The sequence below is a fragment of the Penicillium psychrofluorescens genome (assembly GCF_964197705.1).
Source record: "Penicillium psychrofluorescens genome assembly, chromosome: 4".
NCBI lineage: Eukaryota > Fungi > Ascomycota > Eurotiomycetes > Eurotiales > Aspergillaceae > Penicillium > Penicillium psychrofluorescens.
This window is the reverse complement of record NC_133442.1, coordinates 1,182,364-1,208,595: the sequence shown is the minus strand read 5'-3', so window position 1 is coordinate 1,208,595 and position 26,232 is coordinate 1,182,364. Positions and strand designations below refer to the sequence as shown.

The window sequence follows — 26,232 nt, the reverse complement described above, 5'->3', positions numbered from 1 at the left end:
CGTACTCAGAGATCATAAAACTTCCCTCAATCACCCTAATTTTCCCAGGAAAAAAAAAGCCTAAACCTTCCTAAGCCTCCCCAAGTCCCTAAATGCCTAAGCATAAACACCTAACTTGGTGAGAAATAGGAGTACCAGAGGAGGCAGGTCTTAATAAGCAGGGTACTTTCAGCGAATTCCTGGGTCTTGATTGATGACGCGCATTATCATTGTGTTCGATCTGAATCTTGGCAAGACCAATGCCTCCTTTGAGATTAGTATCCGGACCAACCTGCTCTCAGAAAGGGACTGGATCTATCTAGGCCTAACAAACACAACGATTGATAAGACCGCACCGTACGAAGAACAGCCCCAAACAGAGCAATTCGTGCGCTGATTCGGCTTAGGGAAAGCTTCCAGTGGACGTCGGGGGGCCAGGCGCCGATCGTCCCCCCGTAGTTAGTTGATTTCGGGTTCCTTAATCAGCCGAGGTTTAGCCCCCTCTCATTCTTTTTCGAGGCTGCGAGGAATGCTCCTTTCCCCTTCAGTCGGCTTCATCGGGATCACCTCTGCCAATTGAGTTGTGGTCTCTCGCGGAATCGACGAGCTGCGCCAACTGCCCTCATGTCCGAAGCTTCGCGACAAGATGCAGTTCCCCCGGAGTCCTCGCCAGGGACTCCGGCTGACGAAACCACTCGACCAGCCCAGACATCAACACCGGTCGCCAATCAGAGGAAACTGCCGGGATGGCTAGATCATTTCAACGCGCGTGACCTCAAAGTGTTGTTTCGCTGCTCGGTTGCAGCGTGGGTCGCATCGCTGCTGATCTTCATCGGGCCTTCGCATGCCCAGATCGGGACTGCGACTTTTTTCGCGACGTGAGTTGCCGCGCATTGCCACAATCACAGTACTTTCTGACTCGCTTTTCAGCCTTGTACTGTTCATAGTGCCTCCTAGCGGGATCGTGTTCATCTTCATCCTGGGAGCCCTGACGCTTCTCGTCGGCGTGGGTCTGGCCTGGGCATGGGGTACGATTGTCATGAAGGCTGCGATGGCCGCGCGACCGTCGTCTGATACCGAGGCTAGACTTCAAGCCCTAGGGAAACAGGCCTACAGCCAGGCCAATGCGACAGGACAACCCGTCGCAGCCGTGGAACAGCAGCTGGTTTATGACGGCTGGATGCTGGATGCCCGGGTGACGGCAGTCTACTTTTCCCTCATGTGCCTGTTTATCTATGTGTTGGTCAGTGGTCTGTGCTAAGTGTCCCTTAGAAGTGTGTTAACTGTCTCCCAGGCACGTATACGGGCTAAGAACCCTAAATTCACGCTTTTGCAGATTTTTGGCACCATCATCTCCGACCTTTTCTTGACCCTTGCCCCCCTGCTTCCCACATTTAATGGAACTCTGCCCAAGCTCTTGATTGAGCCCGCAGCAATTGGCATAGGGATTGGATTGGTTTGCTGTCTACTCTTTTTTCCCAGATCGACGTCCCACACGGTGCTCGCCGGCTTTGAGGGTCTGGCACAGCTCCTGAAAGCACCATTGGACTTTACGCTAGTCAGTCTTTCCAAAGAAGGCGATCCACTAATTCTCAAGAGTCTTCGTGAAAGCAAAGCGAAGACGATTGAAGCGTATCGGACCATAGAGCCAGCGCTAGGATTCTTGCCATTGGACTTCGGTCTAGGATGGTGGAACGCGGAAGATATCCAGAGTCTCAGGGAGCCAATGCGGCTGGCCCTGCTCAACAGTGTGGCTCTTCTCGAGCTCCACATCGCTCGTTTGAGCGGGGCGACAAAGCTCGAGAAGCTGAACGAGATCATTGCCGGTCACAATCACGATTCGGACACTGAGCCCGGAAACGCCGAGCTCGGCGAAAAGAAAAAGAAAAGCAAAAAGAAGCCGCACGAGGTCGGCATGCGCCAGCTACTGGAGAGCTTCAATCTTGTGAACGCTCTGCGCAGTCCGGAACATGAGTCCATTCGGTTGGAGACCGTTGAAGCTATGCGAGAGTCCAGTAGAGAGATAATTCCCACTTGTCAAGAGGCCACTGAAACCGTGGCCCAAGTCATCCATGTGGTCAATTCAGCTGGATGGTTTGGTCGGCCATCTAAACGAAACTTGAACGAGGCATTGGAGCGCAGTCAATCGACCCTTCAGGCTCTTCAGGCTGCACGGAACTCATTCGCCACAGAGGCTACAGAGAGACTGATTCAGACCTATGCAGACATTTTTGATGAGGCTGGCAAGCTGAAAAGCCTTGACCACCCCACATCCCTTTCGGTTAGGGGCATCATGATAGGAATGGTTTATGAAGAGCACGTCCTCGGTGTCGCCGACTCCTGGGAGAAAGCTCTTTCTCAGATCACTGCTCTTCTGAAAGAACGCCAGAAGATCCGACTTTGGCTACCCAAAGGATTGCGTTATGCAGCCAACTGGGTTTTCCGAAGAAACGCCGAGGCCCCGACCATCGCCGCACAAGGGTCCACAACCGATCCTGATATCGCTGAATCACAAGCAAAAGAAGCCCAACAGCGTCTTCGCATCAGCAGAGGATACCGAGTGAAAAGACGGAACGGTCTGGGACGAGCTATTCTCGGCACTTATCACTGGCTCATTAACCCAGATGGCATGTATGCGCTACGAATGGTGGTTGTGAGCGTTGCTCTCGGAATTCCCGCTGTCATTCCGTCAAGCGCAGGCTTTTACTTCCGAGAAAAGGGACTTTGGGGCCTCATCATGGGCCAAACAACCATGCTTATCTACATGGCCGACTTTACCTTCTCTATTATCTCGCGGGCTATTGGCACTGTTATCGGAGGTATTCTAGGCTTGCTGGCGTGGTATATCGGGTCGGGCCATGGACCCGGCAATCCTTACGGCCTTGCCGCCATCATGGCAGTCGTGATTGTTGTTTTGATGTGGGGACGTTTATTCGCACCCCCCGCTTTGCTCCAGGCCTGCATGATGGGTGGTGCCACCTGCATTCTCGTCGTGGGTTACAGTTACGACGATACGTAAGTTGCGGTTTTTTCCCCCAGTGATACAGCGGCGCTGACCCAAATCTTAGACATATCCCACAGTACGGCAACCCTGGTGAAGGATACAACGTGTTTTGGCGACGACTCGTGCTCGTTGTCATAGGATTCGCAGCTGCCATGATCGTGCAGCTCTTCCCACGACCACCCTCTGCCTCGCGGCACATCTGCAAGTCGCTCTCAAACGTCATCCGTTCCCTTTCTGACCACTATGCCTTCCTCCTCTCGTGCTGGGGCCATCCTGATCGCCATGCGGGACTGGTGGCCGAGAAGATCGCGCTCGATCTTGGTGAAGTACTCAATTCACTCAACGCTCCTATCGGGATGCTCCGCTTCGAATTTTCCGGCTCGCCATTCGACAGCGACCGTTTAGCCCAGGTAAAAACCTTGTGCGAGGATATGAACCGGAGCGTCGGCCGACTGCTGTATCTCTCTGCGTCGCTGCCAGAGTACTTACAGGCACGTCTCGCACGTTATGTTGGTCTTCTCGATCACCGCAATATCGGCGATATCATGGCCGTGCTAGGAAACGTGGAGCAGGCCCTGAAAACCGGAGACCCGCTGCCGGAGGTCCTGCCCACGCCGCTTCTGAAACGCTGCTACGAGTTCTGGCAATCACGTCATGTGGATATTGTACTCAGTACAGAAACCATCCGTGATGAGAACTATCGGAAGTTCTGCGTTGCGGTTAACTCTTACCTTAAGTTCCTGGCTGCCATCGATGATCTGGTTCTTGTCATGAAGGGCACACTGGGCGAGTCTCATATTGTTAGCCGAGAGTTGATGCATGACGAGTACGAAGTGTAAATATAGCCTGCATATATGAAGATACCCCCCATGACGGCCGAATCGGGTGCCTCGTGTTAATTAGCATATCCCTCCACTGGAAGAGAGCGAGCGGTGAGGGCCCGCCTCAGCGTAAATAACATTCAGCATAATTAAAAATTTTGCCTCTCCGCCCAAGGGGTTGAGGGAAGCCTTCTTACACCCATACGGTCCTGATCTCATTGTCTCCGTCTTCCCTTTCCATCCAGACAAGGATATGCTTCAAGTCTTAATAAAATGACCTCCACGAAAACTGCCGACAAGGTATTTCCAGTCGCAACCTTTATTTCAGACTTGCCGACCAATCTTATCCCGCACTCCCCCCAATCATCTTCCGAAAATGGCCTTGCAAGTGGACGCTTGGTCATTGTAGGCGACGTACATGGCATGAGAAAGTCCCTGGAAGCACTCCTAGACAAAGTCCGCTTCGACAAACGCAAAGGAGATCATCTGATACTAGTGGGCGACCTAGTCAATAAAGGGCCCGATAGCCCTGGTGTTATTGATCTGGCTATTAAGCTGGGCGCCAGCGCAGTGAGGGGCAACCACGACAATGCAGTTCTTGATGCGGCCGCAGAGATCAACGCCACAAAGGATAGTCTACTGCATTCTGTAGGCGTGACTGGCAGTCCGGCCGTACCTGAGAACCCTGAAGCCGACCTGCCGAGGGATCCTGCCCAAGATTTCGAGACCCCGGACAAAGGCGTATCTACTACAACCGGCATTAGTATGAAACATAGCGCTACAACGCATAGTACGGCATTGGTACTTTCGCCGCGCCAACTCGACTGGCTTGCCGCTTTGCCTTTGATCTTGCGCATCAAGCTACCTCATAACCTAGCATCTTCCCTCGGTGACACTCTAATTGTCGTACATGCGGGCCTCGTTCCTGGAATTCCACTTGAAGAGCAGGATCCATATGCTGTGATGCATATGCGGAGCCTCGTCCGTATACAGGGCGATGAGACTGGATATATACCGGCTGAAACTTCCGGAGAAGAAAGCTGGGTTATGGAATGGGACCGGTGGCAAGATAGGCTAGCATCCAAGACTACGGTGATATTCGGGCACGATGCAAAGCGTCGTTTGCAGCTGGGCAGGTATACGATTGGACTGGATTCAGCGTGTTTATACGGCCATCAGTTAAGCACGGTTGTGATTGCGGCTGCCGATGGGGAAATTGAGCATCATGTTATTCAAGTCGAATGTGCTGATGCGCCTGTGGTCCCAACAGTATCGGTAGAAGAAGGCGATAGAAAAACGGTTATATAATTGGTAAACTTGGAGAGCACCCCAGGAGCACTTTTATGAGCGCACGTTGAGAGCGCACGTTGAGAGCGCACGTTGAAAGTGTGTGATCTATACTCACATGAATAGATAACGACAATGTACTGGTAAAGAGAATGCTTGAACAGCGTCAAATATAGCCGATAGAAGATGTAGTATCGGGCCATGTCATGGTTCAGACAGAAAGGGGAAAGCTGTGCCACTCTTCCTTCCAGTCTCCTGACTCATGTTCAGGCCAAAGCAAACGCCAGACCTTGGTAAGTTCTTTCGATAGGGCCATGGTTGGGGTTAGAAAATGCACGGGCTCTCCTGTCTCCTTTGCGACAGGTTCATCAGTATCATCGCGTGGGTTTCGTTCAACGCGCCACCCCTTTGCGATAGTCTTGAATGTGTTGAGTATTTCATGTGACAGTTTTTCCAAATTCACCGATCCTGATAGCCTTAAGATCAAGGCTTTCTAATGGAACCGACGCATTAGGCTTGCCACTTGAAATCGTTTCAAAAATCGAACATGCTACCGTTTTGTCGATTGCGGCAAGTGCCGTTATATGATGGACAGTCTCTGGTGCCAACTTCTCCATGGTGTGTATCGGAATTGTCGGACCGCTTGGTCAGATCGCGTTGAGACCGGTCATTTAATGAGAAGGCGATGGCTGTGTCATCAGCTCGCACTCGACGGTTACGAGGAACCTTGCGACGAACTGCTAGAAGGCACTAGGGGCCGAAACAAGGTCTTCCTCCGCGTCCTTGTCGCTGACCAAATTTCTCCGCACGCTGGCCAGCAGTTTTTTCTCCTCAGTGGGTCGCTCCCCTCACGCCGGCTGCCGAACCCTTAAATATGCACGGTCGGCAATGCCCTCGAAAAAACAAGAACCAACACGACCCTCGCTCGGCTGTGCATCATGCCCCCTTCCCGCCTCGCCCGCCTTCCTTCGTGGATGAGCCACTGGTTAGGCTATCGCCCAGAGACTCCGGCGCCATTGAACAAATACATTGTGGCTGGCTGGTCCTTCCTAGCCGCGTTCTGCGGCCTGTCCGTCTTGCAGGGCGTCTTCAACTACTCCGACTATTTTAAAGAGCGCCATGTCCCAGGGATCGTCGCATCCTTCGTGAGCTAGAACCATTTCCCCCAGGGGTCCGCACCGGTGTCAGCTAACAAGATCATCTCCCACATAGGGCGCATCGGCAGTCCTAGTCTTTGGTTCCATCGAGGTACCCCTGGCGCAGCCACGCTCCTTAGTCTTTGGCCACTTCTTCAGCGCTCTGATCGGTGTCTGCGTCATCAAACTGTTCAGTCTCATGCCTGATGCTGAGCGCTTCGAGTCCCTGCGCTGGCTAGCCGCCTCCCTTTCGACTGCCCTTGCTATCGTGGTCATGCAGCTAACCGGCACCACACACCCACCCGCCGGAGCAACAGCTCTACTTCCGGCCACCGATGAAGCGATCTATCAACTGTCCTGGTACTTTTTACCGGTGATCTTGCTTTCGTCGATGTTGCTTTTAGGGTGTGCCTTGCTCATCAACAACTTGCACCGTCGATACCCTGTTTTCTGGATTGCGCCTTCCGCGCCGGCGAAACCTGCCCCTGCGCCGGTGCCGGTGCCGGTGGAGAATTCTGCACAGGACTCCGATCAGCCTACTAAGGCATCCGTTTAGTAGTTGGCGACTTCGTTACTAATTGCGGCATTGAGCATACATGCGGGGATATAAAAGCGATTCGTGTATATTATTGTCGACTGAGAAGCCGACATTGAAATGAATAGACATATAATCAACACACTATCTCACAAGGACATTTCGCCCTTTCTTTCACAGCTTCACCACGATCTTCAGGCAACTGACGCCAGCGCGCAACTCATCTAAAGCCTCGTTGGCCGACTCCAAGCCCCCTTCCACCACCTTAATCTTCGGACTGGAGACCAGGTTGCCACCAGCCAAATTCTCCTGCAGCCAGGCATTGAATACCCAACTGCACCACTGGTTCCGCTCTGCAACATCCGCAGGCGGAAGGACAAACGTTGTCTCCACGGTCTCAGGAGGCTTCAACTCAGGGTCGACCAGGGGTGCAATAGCCAGTTTTGCTTTCGCCTCTTGACCTTTCAACTCATTCATCAGGTCTACCACAAGCTGCTGATCTCCCTGCGCCAAATACCCCTTTGTGATGTTGACCCCATCCTCCTTCGCAGCATTCTTGATCTGCGATCCAACATCCTCAGCCTTGTAGTCAAACATTCGCGTGGCACCAAGGCTCTTGATGTAATCAAGGTGCTGCGCACTAGCCGTGGCATACACGGTGTACCCCATCACCTTGGCGGCCTGAACGGCAACGGTTCCGACACTGGAGGATGCGCCCCAGACAAGAACAACTTCTTTTTTAGCACCTGCTGGGGCCGAGACAAGGGTGGGAGGGACCCCTGTGAACTTCCAACCATTCCAAGCCGTAAAGGTCGCCAAGGGGAACACACTCCCCTCGACAAAGGACCAGGAGTCGGGCAATAGGGCCGCACATTCGGCACGCACGACGACGTAGCGCTGAAGCGCTCCATAGTTCGGGGCTCCTCTGTAGTAGAACGAGCTAGCTAATGCCACCACTCGTACTCCGGGCTTCAGGCTGGTGGACTGAACCTCGCTGCCGATGCTGGCGACCACGCCGCCAACGTCGGAGCTCACGATTGATGGGTACTGCTCGACCAAGGGAGCGCCCACGTCTCGCTGGTAATGGTCGACAGGGTTAAGGGCGACAGCATGCACTTCGACAAGCAATTCGTGGGGACCGGGTTTTGGTGTGTCGCGCAGCTGAACGACCAGTGGTCCACCCTTTTGGAGGAGAATGGCGGCCTGATGCTGAGCGGATGAAACAGACATCGTTGTAGATAGTTTTCTTTTGCTTATTATTGCGATTTGGTCTCTGATTCTTTTGTTTTCGAGTGCAAATTCGTCTCTTTATACTAGTTACTACGTTACAATGGATCCACATTAGTAATGCCGGTCTTTGCCTTATCTCCGTCGTATATGAGGTTGAACCAACTATTTTTTTTTGTCTAGTGGTGATGTTCGAGGAAATTGATTGGAAATCGAAACCTCCATTCCAACTCACTTTTTCTACTCGAAACTACGGAGTTTGCGGAGCAGAGTACGGAAATATGCCTCTATATTCACAAATAGCTCAACTGGATATGGAGCAGCTATATCCAAGCACAAAAATTAGGATTAATCTACATGAGCCCATCCACGAGGATGGAGGACTTGCATCTCATTCACAAGACAGAAAACACCAGGCTCGTGGTTCTGTTCGCTCTGCGAAGCCCATTTTTCCACCCGATTCCGGACGACCATTTCTTTCGGCAATGGGGAAGTTGTCCAGCGGCGAAGACGGTTACTCCATATCCCCCGCAGAATCTGCCATCGGGATAGCCACTTTCCAGTCGGGTTCACGGCATCGTAGGCATCGCCACTGTACCCTACGCGGACACGTGGATTTAGATAGACGCCCAGGTATTTAGATAATCGGTTGTCCGCGTGGATAAGGCAACACTCCGATCCCTCGAGGTGAGCACTTGCGAGGGAGTCGGGGATACCTCGGAATCTGAGCGGTGATTTAGCGTAAAAGGGACCTGCGGGCATGGCGACTAAGTGTGTGTTAGCTTTGGAACGAACCAGGCGCTTTCTAGCAAACTTACCCATGCCGTTCCAGCAACTACTCACTGGGACAGGCGACATGTTCTTGATAGCTCGCCGAGATGGCTCTGCACGGAAATACGGCCACTGCTGCATCACCGCCTCATGGCCATCAATATCTCGGAGCGCAAAGGTGTCGTAGTAGTCGGGTGGCTTTGAGAAATCCAGCGAACAGGCAGCGGCATAGGCGCCCTTGTTCGTATTCAATAGCTCGAGTATATCACTGGGCTAAATGAAAACAGTATAAATCAGTACAAGCATGCATGAGATGACAGGAACAAAACCAACCGTGAAGACAACGTCGTTCAAAAACAAGACCTTGTCAAATATGATCCCCTGCTCTGCCAGCTCCGCCAGCGGCTGCAGACTCAAATTCCGCATTCGAGACAAGTACGGAATTCGCCTCAGCTGTTTTTTCCCCGGAGAGATCTCAACCCAGCCATCGCCAGCAGGTGGTTTGTTCATTTCATCCTCGTGTGTGACTGGCGAGGTAGTGATATTCCGAGGCACGCGGAGACGATCTAGGTCCTTGTCCAGCTCCGCCAGCGCACCCTTGGTCCCATCCCAGCTCCCGCTCTCGTAGATACTGATAAAGACATTGTCGGGCCCTAGTTTCTGAGCGAGGTCAAGCACTGCTTGATTCCAGTGGCTCCGTAGAATAGACTCGCTGTTCCAATTCACACCGGCGATGTAGATCCGCTCCCGTCGCTGCGGCAGTTCAATCCGCCGCCGTGGCTGTTCATGATGAAGACCGTCTGCTTTGTGTAGTCGTCGGTAGACCCAGTGGACTTCTACCCAGTTCCATAACACAAGAAGGATAATCAGCGCGCGGAGTATCTGGCGTTGGCGCTGGCGGCGGCGGACTCGGAGGGGGGAGGAGAAAGGCAAGAGGGTCATGTCATGGGTGAGACTGATTCTGGGAATGCATAGAGCCTAAAGATCAGCGCATGCTAAATCGAGAGCGTTTGCGGAGTTGTCGACAACATGAAGAGAGAGAGAGAGAAGAGGTGGTCATTATTGCTGGAGGGATTAGTCAATCATTAGGGGGACCCTTGTCCGAATCCAGATTAGGCGCCGCGGACCCTGTTGACTAGTCTCACTGATAATTTCGCCATGAAAGTCGCTTTACACAGTTTCTACTGGCAATTTACAATCGCTGGGAGTACAGTACCGGTGACAGCGAACAAGGGAGGGAATGTAACTCGAATTAAGCAACAACACAACTCTTGCCAAGCTAGTACGCGCGGATCTTGCTAATACAACATATGACCAAACATGGCTAGCGCGGCCACTGCCACTGCCAACTTCAGGTTTGCCCCTGAATGAGAACGACTGCCCATGCCCGAATGGGTCGCCGGTGCGCCAGAGCCAGTCGGAGTGCCAGTCGGAGTGTCACCCGTGATGCGAGTACTAACTCCTCGTACCCAAGGCTGGCCCGGGAGCGCGTCGGAGCTCTTTTCCACCTCTGCTACACTTAGCAATTTGTTCTCCAGCAAGGCACAATCCACCCTTGCCGAGTCCGCTGGAATACTGTTAGTGACCGAGATAGGAAGGTCAAACACGGTGTAATAGTCGGTGCCGTTCCAGCGAAAAGACTGGTGCATGGAGACATTATATTCTCCCCGATCGGAAGAGCTGCCGCCGTTGCCGACCATGCAATTGGGCCAAACCCAGTTCACATGCTTGACGGTGGAAGAAGGCTCAAGGTCTAGTACTGGGCCGACATAGCCTTGAGAGTCGTTTGATGGTACTGTGCCATTGGAGATGGTGAAGTTGTGCGAGAGAGATTCGGACGTCAAGAATAACGTGATGTTGTGGAAGAGAGTGGGAGAGTTAGCGGACTGTGTAGATGGGGGCCATGGCAGCCGTCCGTCTCCAGAGACATCGATTGCGACCTGGAGATATTCTGTATCGTGGGTCAGTTAGGATGTCAGCGGAGTTGAAGAATCTATGACGCACGTCCACCCTCGGGGGTGTAGGGCTGTGGGGAGTCGACAATCGCCAGGCCTGGCGTGTAGATCTGGCCGTTCACGAGAGTAAAGTTACCCATGATTTGACGGTGTAGAACTCCTAGAGGTCCCAAGATCGAGATGATTGTAAGTTTGGGGAGGTTTTCTCTGCCAAGGCCTCATTTCCGGGGCCTCCGCTTCCTCCTTGACGGTTTGAGATTAATTAATTTCGACAGTTGTTGTTGTCCCGGTTTACACACTGTTAGGGTAATCAGATTTTCCAACCAAAACATGACCTAGAACACTGGATATCCGTTTATTTACGATGTAACGATGTACAAAGTAAGCTTTCTGACAATGAACTGCTTCGGGCCCCCGTTACTCCACATCTCGGTACTCCACGACCCCGAGGCCCGACTGATCAGCAGCCCCGACTTCATCTCAGCGCTGCCGAAACCAACACTCTCAACAACTAACGAATATGGCCTCAGAATGGCACTGTACAGCCTGTCCCGCTACTTTCACTCGCGCAGAACATTTGAAACGGCACGTTGCATCTCGTTCGTCTACCTACCAGCCCTGTGGTCCGACACTGCTGATTGATCCGATGTAGACGTTGATGACCGGCCGCACGCCTGTGCGTCTTGTGGAAGAACGTTCAATCGAAGGTATTATATGAATGCTACCTGTAACTATGCATCTTGAATATGGGATCTGATTTTCTTCCTAGAGATGTACTCCTGCGACATGAAAGGACCTGCAAATCTCGAGTCCAATCACTCTCCGAAAGTGAGGGCCGCTGCCATTCAGATGAAGACAGACAGTCAAAACGACGTTGCTCAATAGGGTTGAATGAAACGGCAAGCTTGCCTTTACCCGAGTCTGATCTACCCGCGCTTGATTTTACATTTACTGGTTGTGACTACGCCGAGCCAACAGAAGTATTGGATTCACTTGCGGGTAACTCCAGGAGCACGTCTGAGCTGGCCAAATTAGATAGTTCTGCCTATTTCACGGAGAATGATATTCTGGCAGACATTCCGTCACCTCTGGATTTCTCCACCTGGGATCTTCTGTATTCTCCGCAACTGACTTCAGACGTCGTCCTTGCTGAGCGACTAGAGTATCTTGCATATTTTACTAGCTCACGTGGATTGGAAACATTTGCAGATCGCGAGTCGTTCCGGCGAAGTCAGAAGATCGCGGTGGATGCCTACGAAGCCAAATTGCAACAGCAGTCTGCAATTCGTATAGATCATGCGGATGCCCACGAACTACATCACGATTTAGACTCATCTCCAACACGAGACTCTATCTCTGATTCACTATACACCAAATCTCACCAACTTGTCGCCAGTCTCCGAACTGTCATTTGCGGAAGGCAAAACGACGGTGTCATCACTTTGGATTGGTCTCCATCTCTGCACAAACTATGTCAAGAGTTCTTCTCTCCACCCAACATACGCCGCTTTCTCGAATACTTTTGGTCACTATGGTACCCCCACTGTCCGATTGTGCACAGGCCACTTTTCGATCCACATGCAGCCACGCCGGCACTACTATGCGTGATGGTGGTTATTGGGGCATGCCTTTCTTCGCGCGACAGTGATCACCAGTCTGCCAAGATGTGGCTTGATAGCGTGGAAGAGCTCGTTTTTGGTCACGTTTGTTTTAGGAAGAGCCAATCGCAGGGCCATGATGATATTGTTTGGAAGAAGGAGATGCTGCGGTGTATTCAAGCGGCATATCTTGTTAGCTCTCTGCAGAAGAGAGAGGGGTCTGTGGAAGCCCAGGCCCGCATTCGGCGATATCGTCACGCTTCTATGGTCACAGTGAGTTGGAAAAAAAAACAGTTGTGCTTTTTCTGTCCATCCATACTGAAATCAGCATCTTAGTTGGCAAGACACATCGGACCTGGTAATGCTTCTCACCGAAATCTCTGTCTTGATGAAGCTACGCTATCATGGTGGAAGCAGTTCGCCGAGGAAGAAGAGCTAGTCAGGTAAGAAACACTCAACTTGTGACAAGAAGAATCCAGCTGATTTCTCTAGAACTCTCATATTTGTCTTCTTGATTGACGCAGCCCTTGTCATTTTACACAATTCGCCACCCCGAATGGTTATCCCCGAGATGAGCATGGATGTATCATGCCCCGAGGCGTGTTTTCAGGCCGAGTCTGAATCGGAATGTCTCATCCTCCTTCGTGACTGGGCCCACACTCGCTTTTGGAGGAACAGACTATCTATTGTATCAGTGGTCAGGCGCATTTGCCAGAGCCAATTGCAGGATAATCTGGTCCACGAGTACGCGCAGTTGGGGACACTGAATCTATTTACAGTGGTACAAGGTAGGCTTGACTGCTTTCAGATATTTTTAGTTTACTGACTTGCCAAAGCAATTCATTCCCTCATGTTTCACCTCCAAAACTCCCTTGTTTTCGAATCGACACTAGCACCCGTCCAGACAGGGCTTGACAACTGGAGACGGATCTGGAATGAAAGAGTCCCCGAAGATCAAGATATTCCCGATACCGCGGAGAATATATGGAAAAAGGTTGGATTTCTGCGCCAGGCATCGGAATTCTGGCACCTGGCTCGGATCTTCGCAGCCAAGATCGGATCAACGGGTACCTACTTTGACGACCACCTAGAGGCGGAGCCATCTCAGACACATTCTAGCTACGATCACACGGACATGGGCGATGTAAATGAGCTTATTATGGAGTACCGGAGGTTGAATTTGGGTGTGAGCTAACTGCTATATCACTTTGCTTCTGTGGTTTGTGCTCTTCTTTGCACTCGGACTTCGAAATCCATCGGTTTAACAAACCAGAAGTTCTCCGTCTGCCATGTCTTACGTAGAGGAGTGAGGTCGAAGTCACGCACAAGTCGAGGAATCAATTTAGACATCTCAAGGATGGATATGTGCTTTCCCAAGCATGTTCGAGAACCGAGGCCAAACTATGTTATCACGTTAGCAAGAGCCACCATTTTATCAAAGGGTTGCCACACTTACAGGCATATACATCTGGTTCATTTCCTTTAGCCGCTCCGGATCACTTTCGGCTTCCAACCATCTCTCCGGTCTGAATGTTTTTGCATCCGGGAATGTTTTCTCATCGTAGTGAGCCACCCAGGTATTGATGCCGACCACACTGCCAGCAGGGAAATGGCGTCCACTGATCTCTGCGCCGCCGTCGGGGACTACCCTCCACATAGGCAGCCCCGTAGCACTGTGCATGCGCAGCGCTTCCTTGATAACAACTTGGAGATACGGCATGTCCTGACTTTCCTTGAAAGTGACTTCGGCGCTGCATTTTCCCTGTGCGGTGAAATCCTCGATCTCCCATCGCAACTTTTTGAGCGTCTCGGGGTAGTGAAGCAGATGCCATGCAATGGTCGACAGACTGATGGCCGTGGTATCAGATCCAGCCGTGACATTTGACAGGGCCATGATGAAGAGGTGATTATCCGTCACCTTCTCCGGGTCCTTGTCGCGCGCAATCATCAGTTTCTCCACAAAATCCTGCGTCTTTAATCCATCAGTCGCCGGTTCCGGGTCGTTTCTCTTCTCTTCGTGGAGTCGGATCTTGTCTCTCACGAAACTGCTGAGATGCGCTCTTCCACCAGCACCGGACCAATTGAAATGGCTTAATGGGCCGAAGAGTCGCGGGTGCCATTCTGGATAGATCCCGACCATTGTGCTGTACCTCAATACCTTGCCCAGTGCAGCCATCATTCCATCTGTATCGCGTCCATCGCCCAGAAACCCTGGGTGGCCTTGTTAAACTCGTTTCACCTTTCGCCGTTTGAGGAACTCACCAAACCGTCCCCCAAAGGTGATATTCCCAATGACATCAAAAGCATAACACTGGAACCAGTGTCCCAGATTGAGGGGTTCTTCCCGGTCTGCATACCCAGCCAACTTTTTCAAAAACAAGTCCGCGCAGTCATCCACAAAAGCCTCGTAATGTACCAACGAGCTCATCGAGTACAGACCGGTAAATCTTTTTCGCGTATCGGCTGTTTCCCATCATTATTAGTATCATCATGAGTGCGTCTTGCTCTACATCAGAAGAGCAAGAGGATCAAGTGTACCCACCATGTCGCTTAATGTTCCGATCCGCAAACACCGTCCACTGCGCCGGGTGTTTCCATCCATCATACCACGCCGACTTGGCGAACCGCGACCCAGTACCGTAGACCGTGCGGACAGCGGAGAGGTCGCTGATGCTGTAGTGATCTGGGGCCACACGCACGACTGGGCCGTATTCCTCGTGCAGACGGATGTTGTCGTGCTCAAACTGGCCGCGGCGCACACGGTTGAAGTACCATAGGTTTGTGAACCTGGCGCTGAATGGGCCGGGGAGTGAACGAAGGGGGCTGAATAGGGCTTTCCATATGCAGAAAAGGAACTGTAGAGCCACCACCAGGATGAGGATGAGGAGGAGAGTGTGAGTATGCATGGTGAGTTGTCTCTATCCGGTCTCTCTCCCACTCTGTCGGTCATCGTCTTTATATGTTCGGTGATAACGTCAGGTTCTCCACCCCCGCCCCCACCGCCACATTCATTGGGGAACACAATGTGTGGGGGACTACTGTTTAACTATTACAGCATTCGGCACAGTGGCAGTTCGTATCTAGTTTTATTCGTCTCGACGTACATCATCCCGAGCAAAAGGCAGGGAAAGAGTGGCGATACAGCTTCATAACAAGGGAATGGTGACAGCCGTCCACAAACAGATCAAGCAGATAATTCAAGGGAAACATCCAGTATTTCGCCATCGCCAGAGAGAACAACAAACAAGAACATTCCGTGTGAACAGGACAGAGCGATTAATCATCCGGACAGATCAAGATCGATCGCCCCAGAGCCCGACAATTCCCATCGACAGCGCAATACCAGACAACCAGGCCCGGATGCCCTGCAGACGGCGTTCCGCAGCCATCTCCCGCTGGACAATCTCGCCATTGACATCCTCCTCCGCCTCGACAACAACCAAGTCCTCCTCTTTCTTAGCAGAAGACTTGCGACCCAGCGTCAGACAAGTTGTGTCCCGAAGAACGCTGATGAACCAATTCTGCAGGCCGAGCTGGCGATTGTACCAGAAATCCAGGCCGTGGGAGGCGAGTGTGGAGGTCGCGCACATCCACAGCAGATATGGGTGTTTGCGACGCGGTGGGGAGATGCAGTAGGCGAAGAGGAAGCAGGCGTTGGCCAGGCTGGAGATGCGCAGGGCATGCTTGCGATTCAGGCGCTTGACTTCATAGAGACACCGGGATGCCGTGGTGGATGTGGGCAGCAGCTGCAGTGACGGGACGGTGATGGCTGAGGTGGAGTAGGATAGGCCCTGGAGGTTTGCGATTATCGCGTCAGCATCAGTAGCGGAAAACGAGGCAGATCCCAACTGACCGTCAGCAGACCGAGTGAGACCGTGCCCACGAACTTGGTGACGGTGATGGGGCACGCCATGGTAGGTGATCGATCGAGCTCTCGTGGTGTTTAGTTGTGTTGCAGAGACAAAGACGAGTGGAACAGGCGGAGGTGACATCAGTCATGCACGGGCCAACCAGCAACCGCCGATTTCTAAGATGGAAAGTAGGAGCAGCAGGGAAGGATTGACAGGCTATTATGAGGGGACAGTGTATAGCTAGCTACAGTCGACGGAAATCATGATTAGGGAGAGAGGGTGTCTAGCTTAGGTTGAGGGTCATCCGTGACATGGAGACCGTGATATACGTGACCAGCTTATTCGGCTTGGAGACATGCAGAGATGGGATATAGTTTCTCCCAAAATGCTAGCACGGAGCAGATTATAAAAATTATAACAGACTCGAACCTACCTCAGTCCACGTCCTGGGCAGAATAATAATCATTGTGATCGACACCAATAGCCCGTTGCATAATCAAGCCGAGGTCCGGTCCACGGCTGTGGGGAAAAGGCGACGGGGCGATCGATAGTCGGGTTTGGTTATCGAGAGCTAAATGGAACGGATCCGCGCAACAACTTCCCTCCTCCACCTCCCCCAGCTTCACCACAATGCCGCTGCCCAAGTCAGATTACATGAGCGAGTCCTGGAAGGATGGCCTGTTTGGTACGTGCCGAGTCCGAACGTTGTCACACCGCTAGCTGACCCAATCCTAGCGAACAAGGTCGTCTTCTGCACCGGCGGCGCAGGGACCATCTGCAGCGCCCAAGTCCGCGCTCTAGTCCATCTCGGAGCGAACGCATGCATCATCGGCCGTAATGTGGAGAAGACAGAGCGCGTGGCTCAGGATATCGCGACTGCCCGACAGGGGGCTAAGGTGATTGGCATTGGGGCCGTGGATGTGCGGAAATTCGAGAGCTTGAAGGAGGCAGTGGATCGCTGCGTCAAGGAATTCGGAGGCATTGATTTTGTCATGTAAGGCCCGGCCCCTCCTTCTTTTTTTGGTGGCGACCAAATACTGACGAGGCGGACCGTCAACAGTGCCGGCGCAGCAGGCAACTTCCTGGCCTCGATCGAGCAGCTCTCCGTCAATGCGTTCAAGTCGGTCATGGATATCGACATCCTGGGCTCGTACAATACCCTCAAGGCCACCATTCCTCACCTGGTCGAGTCGGGAAACAAACACAAAATGGACTCGGAGTCGCGTGAGTTCCACCTTGTCTTCGTCATGGTCCTGCTCGTCATGCTGAACCCTCTCCAGTCAAGCCATCCCCCCTTGGCACAGGCGGAAGAATCATCTTCGTCAGCGCCACCATCCACTACCGGGGCATGCCGTTTCAGACCCACGTGTCGGTTGCCAAAGCCGGCATCGACGCTTTGTCGAACAATGTTGCCATTGAATACGGTCCCCTCGGCGTGACCTCCAACATCATTTCCCCCGGCCCGATTGCCCAAACGGAGGTAAGTCATTTCTATGATGTTAAAAAAAACCACCAAACTGACTCGGTCTACTCCCAGGGTCTGGAGCGTCTCTTGCCATCCGATGCCAAGGCAGACTACACGCGATCCCAGCCCCTCGGCCGCTTCGGGCATGTTCGCGACATTTCCGATGCGACGGTGTATCTCTTTTCAGACACAGGGAGCTACGTGAGTGGCCAGACGCTCGTCGGTAAGTTGTTCTGTTTCCCTATGATGTACCTGCTAGATGCTGAGATGGATATGTCATGCAGTGGACGGCGCGAACTGGCGCATGTCGGGTAGTGGTATAGCCGGTGCGAGCCTGAGCTACCCGGACTTCCTACTCTCGGGAATGGATGTGCCCAATGTTACGGGCAAGAAGACGTCGAAGCTGTGAGCCACGGAGGTTTCGTGGGTAGTGTTGTATAGACGGAGACATTTAGCGTTTTCTTTGTTCTATGTTGACGTTATATAAGGCACTTGTGCTGGGATATTCCGACATATTTGTATTGCAGTTGTTCTGGCCTTGTTGCTATCCAGTTCTTTGTAACAGTGTCGGGGTGCTAAGACAAGGACAAAGAACCTACAAGACATCTCTTGACGCCCTTGATCTAGAAAGCAGTAAGTACCCAAAATCGGACCAGAGCAAAGGACTCAGCATAGTGACTTAAATTGAACAAATTCCACTGGCCCTGCTCTACGATCGACCAAGTTCGACGTCACTCTATTGATGGCCATTCATGATCAAGAACTAGATGCTCAAAGTGAATGAGAATGGGCCTAGGAAACAATAGAGCTGGCTTATTTGTAGTGAATAATGAATGCCCATCTCCCTCCTTTGTTCTCAATGGCTACTGTCCCAGTGATGCCAGACCTAAAGAGCCCCTGCACTACGGCTCAAAGATGATGTACTTCGATCTACAACGCCAGGTTTCAGCGGAGAAAATCACACTGATTCTTTTCAAAGACATAAAACCCTCGAACGCCTGTTGACAATTCTGCTACCGCTCCAATACTCCGAGGAAGCCTCTCACACCGGCCATGGCACCTCCACACCAGATGCCTGGTAGGTCACCAGGTAGCCGACTCACCCGCCCCGATGTCACTCGCATGAACAAGGAGGAGTTCAGCAACAACAACAACCCGACGCAGTGGATCCAGAAAGCGCAGCTGGAGAACGCAATCTCGGAAGAGGCAGCCAACAGCCAGGCAATCAAGGAAAAAGCTCACCAGCAGCAGCGGCAGATCCACCTGTTGGGCAACCAGGTCAGCGAGTATGAGGGCATCATCCACGACGGCGAATCGCGAGCGGATGCGAACGAAACAAAAGCCAAGGAGCTTCGAACGTCTCTGACGCGGGAGCGGAGACTGGCGCAGACCAATGAGAACTACACGCAGCAAGTCGAGAAGCGGTGCGACGAGCTCGAAATGATGAATTCGAACCTGCGGCGGTCTGCGGCGGAACGGGAGAAGATCTGGAAGAGGCAGTTGAGCCAGACAGAGAAGAGGGTTCATGATCTGGAAGAGGCGCTTTCGACATCGTCTTCCAGTCTGCAGACGTACAGGCAGCAAGTGCTCAAAACTGTGGATGACTGGACTTTGTTGAAGGACGCACTGAGAGAGCGCAATGAGTTGGAAGATCCGCAGAATGAACGGCTTGGCCGTCTTATGGAGAGTGTCTTGCAGGTCATAAATGGCTCAGAGACCTTGTGTCAGTCTGTCATGGACCACTTACGTGTTCGACGGAACGGCAAGAGTGTTGGACAGCCGAGAAGACCTGAGCGCCTGTCGACAGCACTGGGAGATGTGAAAATGAGTGACTCCTTCGACAGTTCGGGCCCAAATCATGCATCGACAATGCCCAGATTAATGAGTATCTGCTCCATTATTTCAGACAGCCCTCGCGATGGGGATATCAAGATGGAGAATTCGGCCACGGATTCCGTCATGTCCGACTCGACAGACACGGATCCAATGATGCTAGAAGACGACGACCAAGACACCAAGATGACAGGGGACTGGACTGGCATGGACTTCCCCTGCTCACTGCCTCCCTCCGTCTATTCGGCGAGCTCAAACAGCTTGGATTCCGACAGCGAGCCTCGCTTCCCAAGTCGCCCGGGGAGTATTCGCTTTCCCTCCCGGAAGCGTGCTCGGTACATCGAGTCCTCCGATGAACTTGGATCATCGGAAACCGAAGATGACGGTCTCGAGTCCAAGCGCATCAAGGTGTTTCCCCGACCCTTGCGGCAGCCCCGGGAAGGCACCCGGAACAGCAAGGAAGTGGAGCAAGCCAAGAGCTCCCCTGTCACGCCGACACAGCCAGGCACGCCTTTTACTTCTCTCGGCATCGGCTTGCGGTTTGTTGAACCAGTGACTGCGTACGCAGTTAGCCCCAAGCTCGCCAAGCTCCCTCCGCTTCCTCCATCGCAATCGCACGGAACACAGACAGAAGAGCCGTCGGCTGTGGAAAAGACCGTTGCTGTATCTGTTCACTCCGATGACCCTCCCCGAAAATCTACGCAGACACAGACCAGTACACTCAAGTTTGCGTCCCGAGGGGTTCAGATGGGCGAGTCCCTCGCAGAATACATCGAGACCCAAAAGCAAGCCTGGTCTCCCGACAAACCTCAGAAGCGCAGAACCCAGGCACTGTCTATCGACGAAGGAGCCACTAGCCTGATGCCAGGAACATGGCCACGACACACCACCCCTGGATGGGGAGATCATCCATCGACCACGATGATGGCCAACCAGCGTCCTGCCCTAGCAAACCGACAGCAGAGAGTGCGCCAGGCAGTCACCCGATGGGTTCTGCGCATGCTTCAGGAACATCCCCGCGACGTGATCTTAGGCATGGTCAGTCTGGTCACGCTGCTGTATCTCTGGCATAGTCATCGGGTGCATCGGGAGTGGATGGCGGTGAACCAGATCCCGCGCAGTGTCATGGCCGAGTTGCGGCACCGGCGTATTGGAGAGTTGAGATGGATGGAGTCGATGCAGTATGGATTGGCACAGTGGTTTGACGTGGACCGGGTGTCGTTGGGATAGCTCCTCGAGATCCAGTCCACTACATAGTCCGTGAGCCTAGATCGACAAGGTTACATAATCCACTATTCTGGGAACGGAAAAACGTGATCCGGTAGGGTGTGTGACGCAACCAGCCCAGGGCCCAATCAGCGCTTGGGCCGCGCAATGATCGCCGTCTCCTTGTCTCGCCCTTCTTTGTCTGTGATCGATCCATCCATCAATCATCCCGCCCCAAATGCTCTGACTTTTCCTTCTTCCTCTTCACACCCATACACCACACTACTTCTTTTCTTCACTGATCCCTTCTTCTTGTCCTTGACGTCCACTCTTTACCACCATGTTTCTTCCCTCCGTCCTGCTGGGCGCCACCGCCCTGAGTGCAGGCGTCAGCGCCATGCTGGTCGTCCCCGAGATGCAGCCCCAGGTTGAGCCTGTGGAGGATGGCTTCCTGAATGTCCATCCTGTGGTCGTCCAGGAGACGCAGCACGCGCTGATCGACCTGCCCTGCACCGAGTGCCTCTTCCGCGAGATGGCGGACAGCGGCGAACTCAGCTGGACTGATGGCCACTCTTCATCTCTGGTATGGCCACCACCACCGCCGCCGATGTCCTCCTTGGCTAACTCAATCCCTTGCTTAGATCCTTGACTTTTCGATCGAAGGCAACACTTTGCTGGCCAACGGTCGCCAGATCTTCCCGCCCGTTCCGCCTAGCCCCATCATCGCCGCCCAGGAGCGTGACGACGGCGAGTTGAGCGCCCCGGTCACCGTTGGATACGCCCTTGAGGTGATGCCGGTGGCCAGCACATCCGACGAGGAGGATTTCCAACTTCTCGATGTCCGTTTCACCGTCCTCGATCTGGAAATGCTCCCCGTCCCCCTCGACACCGTGGCGATCGCCCTCATCGTGGGCCCCGACGGCAATCTGTACATCGCCCGAACCGAGATCGAAAGGACCACTACCGAGCCCCAGCAGTTGTCCTGGAAGCAGTGCAATGGTAATCCCAAGTGCCTGCAGGCACTCCTGGTTTCCCGGGTGCGGGGTCTGCTGGCGGCGGCCAAGGAGCGCGTCATGGGCATGGCCTCTACCTCGAAGATGTCCGGCTTCAAGGACTGCGCCAAGGGCAAGCACATGAAGGGCAAGCACCACGCCCACCACAAGGGCGACAAGGTGGGCCGTCCTCACCGCCACCACATGCACCACCCTCACCACGGTGCCTTCTCTCGCACCTTCTCTCGGGTGGTTCACTTCATCGTTGTCCCCGCCATTCTCGGTGTCTTGGCCGGCCTGACTGCCAGCGCCGTCGGCATGCTGGTCGGACAGGTCGTGGTCTTTATCTGGCAGCGCTACCGCGGAACCCAGCCACAGGAGCATACCGCTGCGTGGGAACAGGGTGACGCGTGCGAGAAGCAGGGTCTGATGACCGAGTCCACGGAGGATGTGCTCCCCGAGTACACCGAGGATGAGGCCCGGGGATCCATGGACAAGAACTAAAGAGGTTTACACTATGGGTTAATTGGCCTTGTCTTCCCTATATGTTAGTGGGAGGCAATGTCTATTGTGACATGATTTACTACCGTATGAGATTGCTATCCGCCTGGCTCATGGAGTCACCCGTTATGTGACAGCTTGTACAGCAGCTATTTCCTTAATTGATTCGTTCTGTTGCTCTGTTCTTGAATTGTAACAATGTATAGTTCCGCCCCCCCAATCCGTAGTACGGCTGAGCGTCACGTGAAGGGGCACCACCAGCATTCCCCCTCATAGGAAGAGATCAACACCTCACCTCTCCCCCGTGGATGCCAACTGTGGCCAAGGATGCTCTGTTTGACCCTACAATGACCTTGCCCCTGACTCATCCACTCGACACCATACGTTGCATCCTTTCCTCCCCCGAGTCTGCTTGCCGGCTGAGCTAGCTCTGCTCCAACGTCAGATAGCCGTGCCCGGGGCCACCTCAACAGCTGTCCCCCCTCTCCCCCAAACCGCATTGGGACCCCTTAACCACCACCATGCTCCAATCGTTTGTCCAGAAGGCGTCATCGTTGATCGATCCAGCCAACTTCAATATCCCCACCCTGTCCTCTTCCGACAACAATCCCTCCAAAGCTTCACTGTTCCGCCAACAATTCCGCCTTCCAGATTCGCAGAACCCGCTGCAGGAGATCACCGCGGACCTTGTTCTCCCGCTCCCCCATTCATCCAGCGGCTCGCCGAGCGATAGCTCTCGCCGCGCTGCCCACGGCGGGAACCGCTACACCGGCCGTCTGCACATAAGCGAACGATTCATCTGCTTCTCTACCCAGCCGACGAGCTTCGTTCCCTCTGCTACACATAACGCTTCGACCAATTGGACCGGCCAGACACATGGCACCGGTCCCTCGGGCAATGGCTTCACACTGCCACTTTCTTGCATCCGTCGTGTTGAACGACTACACAGCGCTAGCCATGTCTTCTCTTTGGCCCTGACTACTTGGAACGGCTTGTTGATCAAGTCGCAAGAGCTGAGCCCGGCTCCCCAAAGACTCATCCTCCAACTTGTGGGCAGTCGACAGACCTGTGAGCGCTTCTGTGATTGTCTCAAGAAAGGCCTGCGTGAGGCGATGAAGGAAGTGGAGAGCCTGCGCCTTGTTGTCTCGGACTGTTATTCGGAATACCTTCTGTCGAACTCCAAGTCAAAACTTGTCGAGGGAACTGACTCGGATGCCCGTCAACCACCTGATGCCGGGTTGGGTATGATTTTTCGCTATCCCGGCGATGCTCGCAAGCTCCGTGATCGCAGTAAGATGAGGCTTTGGGGTGAATATTTTAGAGGTATGAATTTGGATCAAATCACTCTATCTGGACGTTCTAACGCAGAATCTATAGAGAATGGCCGCAATACAACCCTCGTGCGCCAGCCGACGTTCCACAAGCTGATCAGAGTCGGTCTTCCGAATCGATTGCGCGGTGAGATCTGGGAGCTGACAGCTGGGTCACTTTTCCTTCGCCTTGGGTCTCCTAAACTGTACCAAGAGACATTGGCGAAATTTGAGGGCCAAGAGTCTCTTGCCATTGATGAGATTGAGAAGGATCTCAACCGCAGCTTGCCTGAATATCCTGGATACCAAAGTGAAGAGGGAATTGGTCGACTCCGTCGAGTCCTGACAGCCTACAGTTGGACTAACGCCGAAATTGGTTATTGTCAGGCTATGAACATTGTCGTTGCGGCACTGTTGATGTAAGCCTCCCTGGATCTCATCTGTTTAGCACACTACTAATCCATGCAGATACACATCTGAGGCCCAGGCATTTTTCCTTCTCTCCGTGCTATGTGACCGTCTTGTGCCAGGCTACTACTCGACGACCATGTACGGCACACTACTCGACCAAAAGGTTTTCGAGTCACTAGTGGAGAAAACCATGCCGGTGCTCTGGGATCACCTTGTCAAATCCGATGTACAGCTCTCCGTGGTCTCCTTGCCATGGTTCCTCTCCCTTTATATCAATTCGATGCCCCTCGTCTTTGCTTTCCGAGTCCTGGACGTCTTCTTCCTGGAAGGGCCGAAGGTGCTTTTCCAAGTTGGCTTGGCCATTCTTCGCATCAATGGCGAAGAACTTTTGGATATCCAGGATGATGGATCGTTTATCTCCATTCTGAAATCATATTTCGCTCGCCTTGATGAATCTGCACACCCTCGATCCGAGAACCCGAAGTTGCGGGCCATCACCAGGTTCCAGGAATTGATGGTGGTTGCTTTCAAGGAGTTCTCGGGTATCACCCATAACACAATTACCGAGCAGCGTGAGAAGCACAAGGACGCTGTTCTTGAGAACATCGAGAACTTTGCCAAACGCACCTCCATCCGCAATCTTGGGCCGGAGAGCAAGCGTCTTAGTGTGGACGATCTGGGAACAATCTACGACCGCTTTTACGAGACCCTGTACCAGTGGCAGCAACACCAAAGATCTCTTGAAGGGGAGAGAATACTCCAGGCGAAGAAGAAATCCGAGCGCCTCTCGGCGCTTGCGCACCCTGCAGACAACCAAGTCGGTCGCGTGGGTCTTGGGCCCAGCCCAACTCACATGGACTACGACGCCTTCCGTGAATTTCTTGCGGCTACTGCAAAGTGGGCTGTGGCCGACTCACCCCCACCGTCAAAGAAGGAGTCAGAGGCAAGCTACAACAGCTTCAGAGGCAATGGGAGATCGTTACTGTGGGCGAACCGCCCGCAGCCAGCTGACCATGAGTTCCTGCAACGTCTGTACCGCAAATGGGCCACTGATTCTGAGGAAGGGCTGAGTCTCCAGAACGTGGTAAACGGCATGGCGCGCCTCAAGGGATCCCCCGACATCATGAACAACATCAACTACTTCTTTGATCTCTATGATGACAGTGGTTCCGGTCTTGTTGATCGTGAAGGAATTCTCCGAATGTCCGAGGGCCTGCTCTTCCTTTCTCGTCGCGGATTCGAAGGGATCATCAACGTCACTCAACCGCTGGAGGATTTGAACGGAGCCCGGGACCGCGAGCATGTCGAGCAGAACAGGCTCTCCGCTGAAGAACGGTTCTTGGGTAGTGTCAGCGCCTTTATCCGTCGGTGCTTCGAATACGCCGACCCCAGCAACCCTGGAAATCAAAAGGCCGCCATTCAGAACGCCGCGGCCGAAGTGACTGAAAAGTTGGACTCCTTTGCCATCGGCGATGAGGAAGACGAGGAAGAAGATCTGATCGACGTGGGAGGAGAATCCAAACCAGACTCCTCCTCGCCCACCCTCGAAACTTCGCCGAAACCAGCGGTCACACGAACCAATCGCCAGGTCTCCGAGTCTGCCAACCCAGCCCTCGACCCCAACAACCCACTCCACATCACCCTCCCGACCTTCCGAATGGTCGTCCTAGCCGACGAACTCCTCGAACAATTCTTCGAGTCCTTCTTCCCCCAATCCTTCCACCTATCTGACCACCCGCACCCAGCCGCCCTAGCCGCCTCCTCTCTCTCCTCAAACCTAACAACCTTCTCCAACATCGGCAGCGCCCGCCCCTCAAACCTCACAGCCGCCGGAACCGTCACCGTCGCAGGCGCATCAGGCGGCATCGTCCCGCCGGGCAAAGGTCTCCGCGGCGTCCTCGACAATATCGCCACAGAGGGCATCCGCATGGCTGCCGAAGTCAAGAAGAGGATGGACGAAGCGCAGCGTGAAATGGAGCGTAATGCTCTTGGCCGCGAGGAGGAGGATGATGAGGAAGAAGATGACGAGGATCTTCGTCGCGATCTTCTAGAAGGCGCAGAGGTTGTGAATGTGCGTGGGAAAGATGCTGCTAATTCTCCTGGCGCTGCTGGTCAGGCAGGTGGGAATGAGGGACATGATGGCGAAGTTGTCAGCAAGGTTGTTGAGTTCGAGTCATGATGATATCCCGTGTCGTTTGTTCGTTTCGCCTTCCTTGTCTTTCCTTGTATGTATGGAGGAAGGGAAGGAGGGGGGTTGTGTTTTGTCTACCTCTCCTTGTGTCTTGTTCTGTCTCTTGTCTTTGCGTGTCAAGCTGCGTTTTTCTTGCCATTATAAAATCCTTTTGCCCTG

At 53.3% G+C, this 26,232-nt stretch overlaps 13 protein-coding genes across 13 annotated transcripts; 8 read left to right on the top strand and 5 right to left on the bottom strand.

Annotated features, from left to right (window-relative positions):
- Positions 1-603: 603 nt before the first annotated feature.
- On the top strand, positions 604-3,822 carry PFLUO_LOCUS6185 (uncharacterized protein; the record flags this gene model as incomplete). The annotated part of the gene is made up of 4 exons (XM_073783706.1): positions 604-857; positions 910-1,222; positions 1,274-2,994; positions 3,048-3,822. 4 exons carry the CDS (start codon positions 604-606, stop codon positions 3,820-3,822), a joined length of 3,063 nt encoding a protein of 1,020 aa, XP_073640234.1.
- A 255-nt stretch (positions 3,823-4,077) lies between these two features.
- PFLUO_LOCUS6184 (uncharacterized protein) lies at positions 4,078-5,112 on the top strand (the record flags this gene model as incomplete). Its single annotated transcript, XM_073783705.1, has 1 exon — positions 4,078-5,112. One exon carries the CDS (start codon positions 4,078-4,080, stop codon positions 5,110-5,112), a length of 1,035 nt encoding a protein of 344 aa, XP_073640233.1.
- Positions 5,113-6,065: 953 nt separating this feature from the next.
- On the top strand, positions 6,066-6,783 carry PFLUO_LOCUS6183 (uncharacterized protein; the record flags this gene model as incomplete). The annotated part of the gene is made up of 2 exons (XM_073783704.1): positions 6,066-6,236; positions 6,304-6,783. 2 exons carry the CDS (start codon positions 6,066-6,068, stop codon positions 6,781-6,783), a joined length of 651 nt encoding a protein of 216 aa, XP_073640232.1.
- Positions 6,784-6,936: 153 nt separating this feature from the next.
- Positions 6,937-7,992, bottom strand: PFLUO_LOCUS6182 (uncharacterized protein; the record flags this gene model as incomplete). The annotated part of the gene is made up of 1 exon (XM_073783703.1): positions 6,937-7,992. The coding sequence occupies one exon, from the start codon at positions 7,990-7,992 to the stop codon at positions 6,937-6,939; it is 1,056 nt and encodes a 351-aa protein (XP_073640231.1).
- Positions 7,993-8,337: 345 nt separating this feature from the next.
- Positions 8,338-9,702, bottom strand: PFLUO_LOCUS6181 (uncharacterized protein; the record flags this gene model as incomplete). The annotated part of the gene is made up of 3 exons (XM_073783702.1): positions 8,338-8,756; positions 8,808-9,033; positions 9,094-9,702. 3 exons carry the CDS (start codon positions 9,700-9,702, stop codon positions 8,338-8,340), a joined length of 1,254 nt encoding a protein of 417 aa, XP_073640230.1.
- A 356-nt stretch (positions 9,703-10,058) lies between these two features.
- Positions 10,059-10,855, bottom strand: PFLUO_LOCUS6180 (uncharacterized protein; the record flags this gene model as incomplete). The annotated part of the gene is made up of 2 exons (XM_073783701.1): positions 10,059-10,711; positions 10,765-10,855. The coding sequence occupies 2 exons, from the start codon at positions 10,853-10,855 to the stop codon at positions 10,059-10,061; spliced, it is 744 nt and encodes a 247-aa protein (XP_073640229.1).
- Positions 10,856-12,577: 1,722 nt separating this feature from the next.
- PFLUO_LOCUS6179 (uncharacterized protein) lies at positions 12,578-13,508 on the top strand (the record flags this gene model as incomplete). Its single annotated transcript, XM_073783699.1, has 4 exons — positions 12,578-12,586; positions 12,650-12,756; positions 12,806-13,101; positions 13,222-13,508. The coding sequence occupies 4 exons, from the start codon at positions 12,578-12,580 to the stop codon at positions 13,506-13,508; spliced, it is 699 nt and encodes a 232-aa protein (XP_073640228.1).
- A 240-nt stretch (positions 13,509-13,748) lies between these two features.
- Positions 13,749-15,219, bottom strand: PFLUO_LOCUS6178 (uncharacterized protein; the record flags this gene model as incomplete). The annotated part of the gene is made up of 3 exons (XM_073783698.1): positions 13,749-14,524; positions 14,576-14,776; positions 14,856-15,219. The coding sequence occupies 3 exons, from the start codon at positions 15,217-15,219 to the stop codon at positions 13,749-13,751; spliced, it is 1,341 nt and encodes a 446-aa protein (XP_073640227.1).
- A 387-nt stretch (positions 15,220-15,606) lies between these two features.
- Positions 15,607-16,226, bottom strand: PFLUO_LOCUS6177 (uncharacterized protein; the record flags this gene model as incomplete). The annotated part of the gene is made up of 2 exons (XM_073783697.1): positions 15,607-16,104; positions 16,167-16,226. 2 exons carry the CDS (start codon positions 16,224-16,226, stop codon positions 15,607-15,609), a joined length of 558 nt encoding a protein of 185 aa, XP_073640226.1.
- A 568-nt stretch (positions 16,227-16,794) lies between these two features.
- On the top strand, positions 16,795-18,038 carry PFLUO_LOCUS6176 (peroxisomal 2 4-dienoyl-CoA reductase sps19; the record flags this gene model as incomplete). The annotated part of the gene is made up of 6 exons (XM_073783696.1): positions 16,795-16,849; positions 16,900-17,158; positions 17,225-17,388; positions 17,445-17,644; positions 17,702-17,852; positions 17,914-18,038. 6 exons carry the CDS (start codon positions 16,795-16,797, stop codon positions 18,036-18,038), a joined length of 954 nt encoding a protein of 317 aa, XP_073640225.1.
- Positions 18,039-18,682: 644 nt separating this feature from the next.
- Positions 18,683-20,692, top strand: PFLUO_LOCUS6175 (uncharacterized protein; the record flags this gene model as incomplete). Its single annotated transcript, XM_073783695.1, has 1 exon — positions 18,683-20,692. One exon carries the CDS (start codon positions 18,683-18,685, stop codon positions 20,690-20,692), a length of 2,010 nt encoding a protein of 669 aa, XP_073640224.1.
- A 316-nt stretch (positions 20,693-21,008) lies between these two features.
- PFLUO_LOCUS6174 (uncharacterized protein) lies at positions 21,009-22,164 on the top strand (the record flags this gene model as incomplete). The annotated part of the gene is made up of 2 exons (XM_073783694.1): positions 21,009-21,251; positions 21,310-22,164. The coding sequence occupies 2 exons, from the start codon at positions 21,009-21,011 to the stop codon at positions 22,162-22,164; spliced, it is 1,098 nt and encodes a 365-aa protein (XP_073640223.1).
- A 518-nt stretch (positions 22,165-22,682) lies between these two features.
- On the top strand, positions 22,683-26,061 carry PFLUO_LOCUS6173 (GTPase activating protein (GAP); the record flags this gene model as incomplete). Its single annotated transcript, XM_073783693.1, has 3 exons — positions 22,683-23,484; positions 23,539-23,890; positions 23,940-26,061. 3 exons carry the CDS (start codon positions 22,683-22,685, stop codon positions 26,059-26,061), a joined length of 3,276 nt encoding a protein of 1,091 aa, XP_073640222.1.
- Between the last annotated feature and the right edge of the window lie 171 nt (positions 26,062-26,232).